Raw genomic sequence first — 15,862 nt, 5'->3', positions numbered from 1 at the left:
AAAATATCTGATATTTGGCAAATATTGTTAAAATACTCTAAAATATCTGATATTTGGCAAATATTGTTAAAATACTCCAAAATATCTGATATTTGGCAAATATTGTTAAAATACTCCAAAATATCTAATATTTGGCAAATATTGTTAAAATACTCTAAAATATCTGATATTTGGCAAATATTGTTAAAATACTCCAAAATATCTGATATTTGGCAAATATTATTAAAATACTCCAAAATATCTGATATTTGGCAAATATTGTTAAAATACTCTAAAATATCTGATATTTGGCAAATATTGTTAAAATACTCCAAAATATCTGATATTTGGCAAATATTGTTAAAATACTCCAAAATATCTAATATTTGGCAAATATTGTTAAAATACTCTAAAATATCTGATATTTGGCAAATATTGTTAAAATACTCCAAAATATCTGATATTTGGCAAATATTATTAAAATACTCCAAAATATCTGATATTTGGCAAATATTGTTAAAATACTCCAAAATATCTGATATTTGGCAAATATTGTTAAATACTCCAAAATATCTGATATTTGGCAAATATTGTTAAAATACTCCAAAATATCTGATATTTGGCAAATATTGTTAAAATACTCCAAAATATCTGATATTTGGCAAATATTGTTAAAATATTCCAAAATATCTGATTTTTGGCAAATATTATTAAAATACTCCAAAATATCTGATATTTGGCAAATATTGTTAAAATACTCTAAAATATTTGATATTTGGCAAATATTGTTAAAATACTCCAAAATATCTGATATTTGGCAAATATTGTTAAAATACTCCAAAATATCTGATATTTGGCAAATATTGTTAAAATACTCCAAAATATCTGATATTTGGCAAATATTGTTAAAATACTCTAAAATATCTGATATTTGGCAAATATTGTTAAAATACTCCAAAATATCTGATATTTGGCAAATATTGTTAAAATACTTTAAAATATCTGATATTTGGCAAATATTGTTAAAATACTCCAAAATATCTGATATTTGGCAAATATTATTAAAATACTCCAAAATATCTGATATTTGGCAAATATTGTTAAAATACTCTAAAATATCTGATATTTGGCAAATATTGTTAAAATACTCCAAAATATCTGATATTTGGCAAATATTGTTAAATACTCCAAAATATCTGATATTTGGCAAATATTGTTAAAATACTCCAAAATATCTGATATTTGGCAAATATTGTTAAAATACTCCAAAATATCTGATATTTGGCAAATATTGTTAAAATATTCCAAAATATCTGATTTTTGGCAAATATTATTAAAATACTCCAAAATATCTGATATTTGGCAAATATTGTTAAAATACTCTAAAATATCTGATATTTGGCAAATATTGTTAAAATACTCCAAAATATCTGATATTTGGCAAATATTGTTAAAATACTCCAAAATATCTGATATTTGGCAAATATTGTTAAAATATTCCAAAATATCTGATTTTTGGCAAATATTATTAAAATACTCCAAAATATCTGATATTTGGCAAATATTGTTAAAATACTCTAAAATATTTGATATTTGGCAAATATTGTTAAAATACTCCAAAATATCTGATATTTGGCAAATATTGTTAAAATACTCCAAAATATCTGATATTTGGCAAATATTGTTAAAATACTCCAAAATATCTGATATTTGGCAAATATTGTTAAAATACTCTAAAATATCTGATATTTGGCAAATATTGTTAAAATACTCTAAAATATCTGATATTTGGCAAATATTGTTAAAATACTCCAAAATATCTGATATTTGGCAAATATTGTTAAAATACTCCAAAATATCTGATATTTGGCAAATATTATTAAAATACTCCAAAATATCTGATATTTGGCAAATATTGTTAAAATACTCCAAAATATCTGATATTTGGCAAATATTATTAAAATACTCCAAAATATCTGATATTTGGCAAATATTGTTAAAATACTCTAAAATATCTGATATTTGGCAAATATTGTTAAAATACTCCAAAATATCTGATATTTGGCAAATATTGTTAAAATACTCCAAAATATCTGATATTTGGCAAATATTGTTAAAATACTCGTAAATATCTGATATTTGGCAAATATTGTTAAAATACTCTAAAATATCTGATATTTGGCAAATATTGTTAAAATATTCCAAAATATCTGATATTTGGCAAATATTGTTAAAATACTCCAAAATATCTGATATTTGGCAAATATTGTTAAAATATTCCAAAATATCTGATATTTGGCAAATATTATTAAAATACTCCAAAATATCTGATATTTGGCAAATATTGTTAAAATACTCTAAAATATCTGATATTTGGCAAATATTGTTAAAATACTCCAAAATATCTGATATTTGGCAAATATTATTAAAATACTCCAAAATATCTGATATTTGGCAAATATTGTTAAAATACTCTAAAATATCTGATATTTGGCAAATATTGTTAAAATACTCCAAAATATCTGATATTTGGCAAATATTGTTAAAATACTCCAAAATATCTAATATTTGGCAAATATTGTTAAAATACTCTAAAATATCTGATATTTGGCAAATATTGTTAAAATACTCCAAAATATCTGATATTTGGCAAATATTATTAAAATACTCCAAAATATCTGATATTTGGCAAATATTGTTAAAATACTCTAAAATATCTGATATTTGGCAAATATTGTTAAAATACTCCAAAATATCTGATATTTGGCAAATATTGTTAAAATACTCCAAAATATCTAATATTTGGCAAATATTGTTAAAATACTCTAAAATATCTGATATTTGGCAAATATTGTTAAAATACTCCAAAATATCTGATATTTGGCAAATATTATTAAAATACTCCAAAATATCTGATATTTGGCAAATATTGTTAAAATACTCTAAAATATCTGATATTTGGCAAATATTGTTAAAATACTCCAAAATATCTGATATTTGGCAAATATTGTTAAATACTCCAAAATATCTGATATTTGGCAAATATTGTTAAAATACTCTAAAATATCTGATATTTGGCAAATATTGTTAAAATACTCCAAAATATCTGATATTTGGCAAATATTATTAAAATACTCCAAAATATCTGATATTTGGCAAATATTGTTAAAATACTCTAAAATATCTGATATTTGGCAAATATTGTTAAAATACTCCAAAATATCTGATATTTGGCAAATATTGTTAAAATACTCCAAAATATCTAATATTTGGCAAATATTGTTAAAATACTCTAAAATATCTGATATTTGGCAAATATTGTTAAAATACTCCAAAATATCTGATATTTGGCAAATATTATTAAAATACTCCAAAATATCTGATATTTGGCAAATATTGTTAAAATACTCTAAAATATCTGATATTTGGCAAATATTGTTAAAATACTCCAAAATATCTGATATTTGGCAAATATTGTTAAAATACTCCAAAATATCTAATATTTGGCAAATATTGTTAAAATACTCTAAAATATCTGATATTTGGCAAATATTGTTAAAATACTCCAAAATATCTGATATTTGGCAAATATTGTTAAATACTCCAAAATATCTGATATTTGGCAAATATTGTTAAAATACTCCAAAATATCTGATATTTGGCAAATATTGTTAAAATACTCCAAAATATCTGATATTTGGCAAATATTGTTAAAATATTCCAAAATATCTGATTTTTGGCAAATATTATTAAAATACTCCAAAATATCTGATATTTGGCAAATATTGTTAAAATACTCTAAAATATCTGATATTTGGCAAATATTGTTAAAATACTCCAAAATATCTGATATTTGGCAAATATTGTTAAAATACTCCAAAATATCTGATATTTGGCAAATATTGTTAAAATATTCCAAAATATCTGATTTTTGGCAAATATTATTAAAATACTCCAAAATATCTGATATTTGGCAAATATTGTTAAAATACTCTAAAATATTTGATATTTGGCAAATATTGTTAAAATACTCCAAAATATCTGATATTTGGCAAATATTGTTAAAATACTCCAAAATATCTGATATTTGGCAAATATTGTTAAAATACTCCAAAATATCTGATATTTGGCAAATATTGTTAAAATACTCTAAAATATCTGATATTTGGCAAATATTGTTAAAATACTCTAAAATATCTGATATTTGGCAAATATTGTTAAAATACTCCAAAATATCTGATATTTGGCAAATATTGTTAAAATACTCCAAAATATCTGATATTTGGCAAATATTATTAAAATACTCCAAAATATCTGATATTTGGCAAATATTGTTAAAATACTCCAAAATATCTGATATTTGGCAAATATTATTAAAATACTCCAAAATATCTGATATTTGGCAAATATTGTTAAAATACTCTAAAATATCTGATATTTGGCAAATATTGTTAAAATACTCCAAAATATCTGATATTTGGCAAATATTGTTAAAATACTCCAAAATATCTGATATTTGGCAAATATTGTTAAAATACTCGTAAATATCTGATATTTGGCAAATATTGTTAAAATACTCTAAAATATCTGATATTTGGCAAATATTGTTAAAATATTCCAAAATATCTGATATTTGGCAAATATTGTTAAAATACTCCAAAATATCTGATATTTGGCAAATATTGTTAAAATATTCCAAAATATCTGATATTTGGCAAATATTATTAAAATACTCCAAAATATCTGATATTTGGCAAATATTGTTAAAATACTCTAAAATATCTGATATTTGGCAAATATTGTTAAAATACTCCAAAATATCTGATATTTGGCAAATATTATTAAAATACTCCAAAATATCTGATATTTGGCAAATATTGTTAAAATACTCTAAAATATCTGATATTTGGCAAATATTGTTAAAATACTCCAAAATATCTGATATTTGGCAAATATTGTTAAAATACTCCAAAATATCTAATATTTGGCAAATATTGTTAAAATACTCTAAAATATCTGATATTTGGCAAATATTGTTAAAATACTCCAAAATATCTGATATTTGGCAAATATTATTAAAATACTCCAAAATATCTGATATTTGGCAAATATTGTTAAAATACTCTAAAATATCTGATATTTGGCAAATATTGTTAAAATACTCCAAAATATCTGATATTTGGCAAATATTGTTAAAATACTCCAAAATATCTAATATTTGGCAAATATTGTTAAAATACTCTAAAATATCTGATATTTGGCAAATATTGTTAAAATACTCCAAAATATCTGATATTTGGCAAATATTATTAAAATACTCCAAAATATCTGATATTTGGCAAATATTGTTAAAATACTCCAAAATATCTGATATTTGGCAAATATTGTTAAATACTCCAAAATATCTGATATTTGGCAAATATTGTTAAAATACTCCAAAATATCTGATATTTGGCAAATATTGTTAAAATACTCCAAAATATCTGATATTTGGCAAATATTGTTAAAATATTCCAAAATATCTGATTTTTGGCAAATATTATTAAAATACTCCAAAATATCTGATATTTGGCAAATATTGTTAAAATACTCTAAAATATTTGATATTTGGCAAATATTGTTAAAATACTCCAAAATATCTGATATTTGGCAAATATTGTTAAAATACTCCAAAATATCTGATATTTGGCAAATATTGTTAAAATACTCCAAAATATCTGATATTTGGCAAATATTGTTAAAATACTCTAAAATATCTGATATTTGGCAAATATTGTTAAAATACTCCAAAATATCTGATATTTGGCAAATATTGTTAAAATACTTTAAAATATCTGATATTTGGCAAATATTGTTAAAATACTCCAAAATATCTGATATTTGGCAAATATTATTAAAATACTCCAAAATATCTGATATTTGGCAAATATTGTTAAAATACTCTAAAATATCTGATATTTGGCAAATATTGTTAAAATACTCCAAAATATCTGATATTTGGCAAATATTGTTAAATACTCCAAAATATCTGATATTTGGCAAATATTGTTAAAATACTCCAAAATATCTGATATTTGGCAAATATTGTTAAAATACTCCAAAATATCTGATATTTGGCAAATATTGTTAAAATATTCCAAAATATCTGATTTTTGGCAAATATTATTAAAATACTCCAAAATATCTGATATTTGGCAAATATTGTTAAAATACTCTAAAATATCTGATATTTGGCAAATATTGTTAAAATACTCCAAAATATCTGATATTTGGCAAATATTGTTAAAATACTCCAAAATATCTGATATTTGGCAAATATTGTTAAAATATTCCAAAATATCTGATTTTTGGCAAATATTATTAAAATACTCCAAAATATCTGATATTTGGCAAATATTGTTAAAATACTCTAAAATATTTGATATTTGGCAAATATTGTTAAAATACTCCAAAATATCTGATATTTGGCAAATATTGTTAAAATACTCCAAAATATCTGATATTTGGCAAATATTGTTAAAATACTCCAAAATATCTGATATTTGGCAAATATTGTTAAAATACTCTAAAATATCTGATATTTGGCAAATATTGTTAAAATACTCTAAAATATCTGATATTTGGCAAATATTGTTAAAATACTCCAAAATATCTGATATTTGGCAAATATTGTTAAAATACTCCAAAATATCTGATATTTGGCAAATATTATTAAAATACTCCAAAATATCTGATATTTGGCAAATATTGTTAAAATACTCCAAAATATCTGATATTTGGCAAATATTATTAAAATACTCCAAAATATCTGATATTTGGCAAATATTGTTAAAATACTCTAAAATATCTGATATTTGGCAAATATTGTTAAAATACTCCAAAATATCTGATATTTGGCAAATATTGTTAAAATACTCCAAAATATCTGATATTTGGCAAATATTGTTAAAATACTCGTAAATATCTGATATTTGGCAAATATTGTTAAAATACTCTAAAATATCTGATATTTGGCAAATATTGTTTAAATATTCCAAAATATCTGATATTTGGCAAATATTGTTAAAATACTCCAAAATATCTGATATTTGGCAAATATTGTTAAAATATTCCAAAATATCTGATATTTGGCAAATATTATTAAAATACTCCAAAATATCTGATATTTGGCAAATATTGTTAAAATACTCTAAAATATCTGATATTTGGCAAATATTGTTAAAATACTCCAAAATATCTGATATTTGGCAAATATTATTAAAATACTCCAAAATATCTGATATTTGGCAAATATTGTTAAAATACTCTAAAATATCTGATATTTGGCAAATATTGTTAAAATACTCCAAAATATCTGATATTTGGCAAATATTGTTAAAATACTCCAAAATATCTAATATTTGGCAAATATTGTTAAAATACTCTAAAATATCTGATATTTGGCAAATATTGTTAAAATACTCCAAAATATCTGATATTTGGCAAATATTATTAAAATACTCCAAAATATCTGATATTTGGCAAATATTGTTAAAATACTCTAAAATATCTGATATTTGGCAAATATTGTTAAAATACTCCAAAATATCTGATATTTGGCAAATATTGTTAAAATACTCCAAAATATCTGATATTTGGCAAATATTGTTAAAATACTCTAAAATATCTGATATTTGGCAAATATTGTTAAAATACTCCAAAATATCTGATATTTGGCAAATATTATTAAAATACTCCAAAATATCTGATATTTGGCAAATATTGTTAAAATACTCTAAAATATCTGATATTTGGCAAATATTGTTAAAATACTCCAAAATATCTGATATTTGGCAAATATTGTTAAATACTCCAAAATATCTGATATTTGGCAAATATTGTTAAAATACTCTAAAATATCTGATATTTGGCAAATATTGTTAAAATACTCCAAAATATCTGATATTTGGCAAATATTATTAAAATACTCCAAAATATCTGATATTTGGCAAATATTGTTAAAATACTCTAAAATATCTGATATTTGGCAAATATTGTTAAAATACTCCAAAATATCTGATATTTGGCAAATATTGTTAAAATACTCCAAAATATCTAATATTTGGCAAATATTGTTAAAATACTCTAAAATATCTGATATTTGGCAAATATTGTTAAAATACTCCAAAATATCTGATATTTGGCAAATATTATTAAAATACTCCAAAATATCTGATATTTGGCAAATATTGTTAAAATACTCTAAAATATCTGATATTTGGCAAATATTGTTAAAATACTCCAAAATATCTGATATTTGGCAAATATTGTTAAAATACTCCAAAATATCTAATATTTGGCAAATATTGTTAAAATACTCTAAAATATCTGATATTTGGCAAATATTGTTAAAATACTCCAAAATATCTGATATTTGGCAAATATTATTAAAATACTCCAAAATATCTGATATTTGGCAAATATTGTTAAAATACTCTAAAATATCTGATATTTGGCAAATATTGTTAAAATACTCCAAAATATCTGATATTTGGCAAATATTGTTAAAATACTCCAAAATATCTGATATTTGGCAAATATTGTTAAATACTCCAAAATATCTGATATTTGGCAAATATTGTTAAAATACTCCAAAATATCTGATATTTGGCAAATATTGTTAAAATACTCCAAAATATCTGATATTTGGCAAATATTGTTAAAATACTCCAAAATATCTGATATTTGGCAAATATTGTTAAAATACTCGTAAATATCTGATATTTGGCAAATATTGTTAAAATACTCCAAAATATCTGATATTTGGCAAATATTGTTAAAATACTCTAAAATATCTGATATTTGGCAAATATTGTTAAAATACTCCAAAATATCTGATATTTGGCAAATATTGTTAAAATACTCCAAAATATCTGATATTTGGCAAATATTGTTAAAATATCAGAGATATCTGAGTTTTCACAAAGGATTTCAACTCAAACCTGGTGTTATGTACTCTGTCCTCAAAACCCACTTCCAAAATAACAACAACCAAGCAAATCTCAGACCAGAGAAGATAACTCAGAGATTAGCAACAGCAAAGAGGAGATAACTCAAAACAGATTTTCTTCATCTATAGGCAAGAGGAAATAACGCAACTGTTTTAACTCAGATTTACATTTGGAGCCTTTGGCATGAAACTAAATTGAACTAAATATAGTCTACATTGCTCACTCTTAAACTTTGCAGCCGTGTTCCAAAATTCAGAATGGTATAATCTCTTAATTGCGTACAAATGTTTGAACATTGCATTTACGATTAATTACAACAATTAAAATGATTTTTTTTTTTCAAACTTATCTCAATCGCAAAATTAAGAAATGTTTTAGCTTATATTTTGTGCAATAAAAATATGTAGGGCTTTGATTTGTTGATTAACTCACCTTTACTATAATGATTCTGACAATAGACTATTCCTGATGTCACTATTGGTAACCAGTTTCTGCTATGGAGTAGTCTGGACCTGAGACACAGTGAGAGTGGGTCGTAACCTTACTTTGTCCTTCAAGTTGAGCGGAGTCCCACTCAACCAATATACATTTCTGTATTATATGTTTATATATTTTTTTTTTCTCCAAATAATTATCCATGAATGCACATGCGTTTCACTGTCTTCATAGCTCTTCAGCGGGGCTATGACAAGATTCAAAACTGATATCACAGTTACTGTAACTCAGCACACTTCCTGATTAGATTACCGAATATCGCAAGAATCACTGGATATTTTTATCGCTCATAAATCTGTATACATTAATTTTTGTTTTTGTTATTCTTTTAGCGATAAAGAATTTTTGTTATTCTTTTAGTGATAAAGAAAAGGTTTATTTACTTACTTACAGTGAACATATTGCATCAACAATGCCAACGAAAAAATTAGGAGTTATAATATATTTACAGATATAATTTATTTAATATGCATAGAATTTTGCATGTATTGAATTTTAACTATTTTCGCCTATTTTTTTAGGCAGTTTATATTATAATGTAATATGCCACGCGGAAATTTTATAGCAAGCCCCACTCTCCCCAATGGTTTACTTCTACTTGTGCAGCTACCATCGCGCAAAGGCAGTATGTGTACTGCAGATTTAACCGACATAAGTCCAGTTCAAACAGACAGAAGTATATTGAAGCCAGAAGTAACTGTAAGAAATAGCGACAGCTAAGAGAGAATTTACTGAAACCACCAAAACCCGCATTGAAGCACAGAAATTAGGAAACCATGACATCTGGAAAATCTACAACAGTGTAATAAATAATGGGCAATCAACAATTCCGCCAATATCCAATAATCATAAGGTTGTTTGGTCAGCAACCGAGAAGGCTAACATGCTTGCCAGTCGGTTTGCCTCTAACTCCACACTGGACCCTGCTAACCACTGTTCCCTGAATTTCCTTTGCGAACAGCCGCCAGACTAGATGATCTGAAAATCACGCCTTCTCAGGTGCATGCTATCATAAAAAATCTTGACACTTCAAAAGCATGTGGACCTGATCTCATCTCGGCTGTGCTATTAAAAAAGTGCTCTGCCGAAGTAGCTTCAGTTCTCTCCAAACTTTACAACAAATGCCTTAATGAATCTTGCTTTCCTGCCTGCTGGAAAACTGCTTCTGTGGTACCAGTTTTTAAGAATTCTGGCAAAAGAACTTACCCAGTAAATTACCGCCCTATTAGCCTCCTCCCACTCTTCGCCAAAATATTTGAGTCCATAATTAACCAAGCTCTAGTCCATCACCTAACAGATGCCAAACTTCTGACCGACCAACAATATGGATTTAGGCAAGCCTGTTCGACAGCAGACATCCTAACTGTAATCTCTGAACATATATACCATTCATTGGAGAAAGTGGGGGAGGATAGAGCGGTAGCTCTAGATATATCTAAGGCTTTTGACAAGGTATGACATAAAGGTCTTCTCAGGAAAATCAGATCATATGGTATCACTGTAAGAATACTTAACATAATTAAATCCTTAGATAAGAGAAAAATCCAGATTGTCCTCGATGGTCGTACATCCAAACAATATGATATAAATGGTGGAGTACCTCAGGGGTCTATCCTTGGACCTCTATTATTCCTAATATTCATAAATGACCTCCCAGACAAAATTGTCTGTGAGATGGGTATATATGCTGATGACACCATGCTCTATAACAGACACGACAGGAAAACAGATGAACACATATCTAAAGAAATGGCAGAAACACTAGAGGATGACCTCCAGTCTGTAGTGGAATGGGGCAAAAATGGATGGTCACATTCAATGCTGCCAAGACTAAACTTGTTTCCTTTAATAATTACAAAAAACCTTCTCTACCACCAATAGCAATGGCCAAAAACCCTTTATCTGAAAGTACATCTTTTAAACTCCTCGGCCTAACGTTCACAGGAAACATGGGTTGGAACAATTGCATTGAGAGCATTGCAAGGACCGCTGCGAGAAAGGTAGGTTCTCTCTACCATGCTAGAAAACTACTAACGCCCGAAAGTATCCTGTACCTCTATAAGGCCACCATTCGCTCATGTATGGAGTATTGTTGTCATATTTGGGTTGGTGCATCTGCTACTAGTCTCTCACTCCTAGACAAGATTCAAAAGACAGTCGCCAACCTGATAGGTCCTAAACTGTCATCTAAGCTTCAGCCTCTGTCCCATCGACGAAATGTAGCATTCCTCTGCCTGTTCTACAGGTACTTTAACAGTGAATACTCTGACGAACTGCAAGCACTTGTACCCCCTCGACGTAAATACCCCCGACAAACCCGACAAAATCCCACCTCTTCACAATTGAGATGCCTAAATATTTATTGATTTTAAAATACCAGTAAAGCTAAAATCGATAGATCATCCTCCACCAATATAATTTTACGTTTACGAAAATATCTGCATATTTAACACATGTTTTTTTTTACAGAAATCGGGGAAAATAATAACTCTGTAGTTAAATATTTAGAGATTTGTAAAGAATCTGAATCGGTAATTGTATCAGAATCAGGAAAAATATTGGAATCGTCCCATCACTAATATATATATATATATATATATATATATATATATATATATATATATATATATATGATTGCTACTTCATATTGATGTAGAGCGTCCATGCGCATGTAGATGACTCTTCAAACCATCTACAATCTTGCAAAATCGTCCACAGAGTTGTCAGAGGAACTTGTCAGTATTTGGTGTTGTTTGTGGTGGGACTTTATTCTTGTAACAACGCTTGCTGAATTAGAGACGAAACCAGAGATATTACAGCAATACTTGTGTGGATTGGGAAGCAGCATAGTCTTATACAGTTTTTGGTCATGTCTGACATTGTGAGACCTCACATGGTTTACTAAACCAACTTTAGACAGAATAAATCATAGATTGTGCATTTGAGTTCTTGTAGCAAATCGTCATGAATTGCAGATTCAACCTGCTTTCTAAGGGCACGCTTCAATATTGCATGCTTAATACGCTTTCCCTCAAATTTTCTATATCATTCTGTGATTATATTTTTCAATTTATTTCAATCTGCAGTTTGAATTTCCCAGTCGTTTGTATCTCTAGCAACTTGCCTTAATACATCCTAAAACCGTTTCCTAGTTTTATGCTGCGGACTCTTTCCTATTGAAAGCTCACCATAAAATAGTTGAAGCCCTGAGTGAAATATGAAAAATAAAATATGTATTAAATACGCTAAAAGCCAAAACTGCTATGCGAAATTTTTAAAAAATAAACGAGTGTTTATTTTTTAAGAAATATATTTTGGAGTAATACTCCTTTGTTAATCTTTTGATTTTTTTTTTCTTCTTTTTCTTTGCCATGATGTCGAGTGGAAAAGAATGTTCGATAAATAGTCCACGTGATGTTAACTGCGGGTTTTTTTTTTTATGAAGCCGGATATGTGTATTTAATACGTATTCTATTTTTCATATTTCATATATATATATATATATAGACAGAGAGAGAGAGAGAGAGAGAGAGGAGAGAGAGAGAGATAGAGAGAGAGAAACATATTGAAAAGGAATACTTACTGCAAGTTCAGCTTCTTCTTCAGCTAAGCATTGTTTCCTTAAGGCTTCCTCCTCTTCCATCTTCTTCCGAGAAAGTTGTTTTTTTTCAAACTTGCTGGTCAGATCTTTGGGCGGCTTTACTGTATATTTCTTGATGTTCTTTACCTTTTCTACTTGGTGAACCTGACAAAAAACACCAATACAAACTGAGTCTTAAGTAGGCAAAATCTATACATACAAAATACATACAAAATACATCATCTATTTACCCAGTTCTCAACTAAAGAAAGGAACAACCCTTCATGACTGGGGTCATTTTTATATTTGTCTGTTATAAGATGATTCAACATCGTATTGCATGATTTTTCAGCATATGTTTCTTTTTCTTATACATTAATCCCGAACAATAATCCTTAATAGTGCATTTTTGTCTCACTTGGCACGATCACATGCTTGGTTTGGGTAAAGTCTGGTTTTACAGAGATCATTGTGCAAGGCGACAGTCTAGTCTATCTGATCATCAACTTTTCTTCCAGTCATTTTCCAGGGTGGAACGATAAAATTGTCGCCATAAAGAAAACAACATTACAGCTTTATTTTAAAGTTTTTATTGAAAAAAAATCAATTCGGGTAACTTGATTATGTAGTAGAGCTGATATCTAATCAATGTAGCCGCCTTCAGCCTCTATCACTGCCTCGATACGGGTCCATAACTGGGAGTATGCCTTTTCCACAAGCACCGGCAAGAGCTCGGTGAATACTTTGGCGGATGGCGGCGATCAGGCACTTCCCTGTTATTTGTGTTGCGGGAGGTCATGTTGGTGATTTTCTCGACGTATGACCAAACAAAGTCGTCCAGCAAGTTCAAGTTAGGGGACGAGGGGGGCAGTAAGAGAAGGGTACAAAGTCGTAGCACTCCTTCTGAAGCCAAACCTGGGTCTTTTTGGACTTGTGGGCCAGCGCCAAGTCCTGCTGCCACACTCAGGGTTTGCCAGCGGTCACCTGATTGCACTAGAGTACCACCACACTCTTCAGCACATCCAGGTACATTTTGATGTTGACTTTCAAACAGACTTCGAAGATGTGAGGTGGCATGATGTGGTCTTTATTTAAAACCACATCAAAGACAATAACCATAGCCGGAAACTTTGTTTTCATCATCCTGGGCACGTCCTTGTTATTCGTGGCAACCCAGTGATGCATTTTGAGGGTGCTGGCAATGGACCTGTTGTCAATACTTGGATCGGGAAAGATCATAAGTTGTACAGCAGCACATCTCCAATCTCGCTTGGTGAACATTGCGTAACTTTCAGACATGATAGAAGGCTCCTCATCATTCTTGGGATTTGTACGCAACTGGCTAACTAGTAGATGGTCTGCAACAAAAAAAGAAAATCGGTTTTCATCAAACGGAAATGGAATCATGTCGTTTTTTCTAGACCAATAATTTTATAGTTCCACCCTGTATTATAAAGCATATTTCTTTCATGACGGTGTGTTTGTCAGCCTTCAGCGAATGTTTAAACCATTGTATTCACCATTTCCTCATCTTGCCCTTAATCAGCGTGACGCTGTCGCACCTTTGGACGTCATTATTATGGATTTGGTCAAGCAGTGTAAATCTCATGATGAATAAAGTACTTTGGTTTCCATAGTGACGAATCTTTGCTCTGCCTTCCTCATTGTTAGTAATTATTAGGGTTGTGACAACAGAATATTCTTTTGACTCTCAAATATATATCCGGCACAGTAAGACACAGTCAATCAACGAGAACCACATCTATATAACAATTTTCTGTTGCGAAATCTGAAAACAGGGCCACAAAAGGGGCGTTTTAGACGAGAACCAGAATTTTGCTTGAGTCACTCATATTGGATTTATATTGAGAACAGTGTGCTCACAACAAGAATTTTCGCAAAAAAAATTTTTTTTTTTTTTTTTTTACTGTGCACATCTATTTAATAAAATACAATTTGTATAAAAATTTCAGGAAAAACTAATGGACGGTTATCTGGCAATCGTCCGGACTAACGGCCACATGAACGCATGGACGCACAGATGCCACTGAAAACATATGTCCCTTTCCAATAAATCGGCGAACCAAAAACATATAAGATATTAACGAATATATACTCAAGAGTCAAAACAATGAAAAGAATATGCTGCTGTCACAACCCTAGTTATCATTTAGAGATGTACAAAGTAACAGGTGTCACAACAATCCAGTAGATCTATGGCATTGTCCCTGGCTTTGGTAGACGCCCATTTGGACGATGATAACAACTCCATCTATATACCAACATTAATGCAAATTGGGTAAAACATATGTTTTAGCAAAGGCATAAAATGAAGTGGGCCTGAATATAAAATGGAAATAAATGAAACATTAAAAAAATAGAAAGGGTCACCAGGTAGCAAGTGCAACCTAAAATATAAACAGAGTTTTGTTACTGAGAATTGTGAAAAAGAAACTTTATAACAAAACATTGTTATACAACAGATAAGAATATAAAAATTATGTTCATATCAGCAAATATTCATAGTGCGCATTTGTATTTGAAAGTTGTGTTAGCAGTCACAAGTCAAAATATTCATAGTGTGATTAATATGTGTAAGTAATACATGTATGTGAGTATTTGGCAGCGTGTCATTGTGTATGTGTGTGCCGCTTTACCTTGTTCTTGTTAGTACTTACAAAGAGGAAGTAAATAGCATACGTTCTGGTGTCTTTCTGGCGGCTTAAGAATTTTCTGCCTCTAGATTTTGGCTCTTTGTTTTATAGGAATCATTAACTTCACGTCAACTTACTATTTTCACATGCACGTGTTACTTTTA

The 15,862-nt window shown here is 28.3% G+C and overlaps 1 protein-coding gene across 2 annotated transcripts in view; it reads right to left on the bottom strand.

Moving 5' to 3' along the window:
• The window catches only part of LOC145256436 (dynein regulatory complex subunit 7-like), a 284,758-nt gene that overhangs the window by 166,988 nt on the left and 101,908 nt on the right, over window positions 1-15,862 (bottom strand). For both annotated transcript variants that reach the window (XM_080115340.1, XM_080115341.1), the window contains exon 5: window positions 13,048-13,209. In XM_080115340.1, the coding sequence (XP_079971466.1) occupies window positions 13,048-13,209 (162 nt within the window). The remainder of the gene's footprint in view (window positions 1-13,047; window positions 13,210-15,862) is intronic.

Source organism: Euprymna scolopes, chromosome 32, assembly GCF_053919585.1.
Source record: "Euprymna scolopes isolate OS-2025 chromosome 32, ASM5391958v1, whole genome shotgun sequence".
NCBI lineage: Eukaryota > Metazoa > Mollusca > Cephalopoda > Sepiida > Sepiolidae > Euprymna > Euprymna scolopes.
This window is presented reverse-complemented; position numbering and strand designations above follow the sequence as displayed.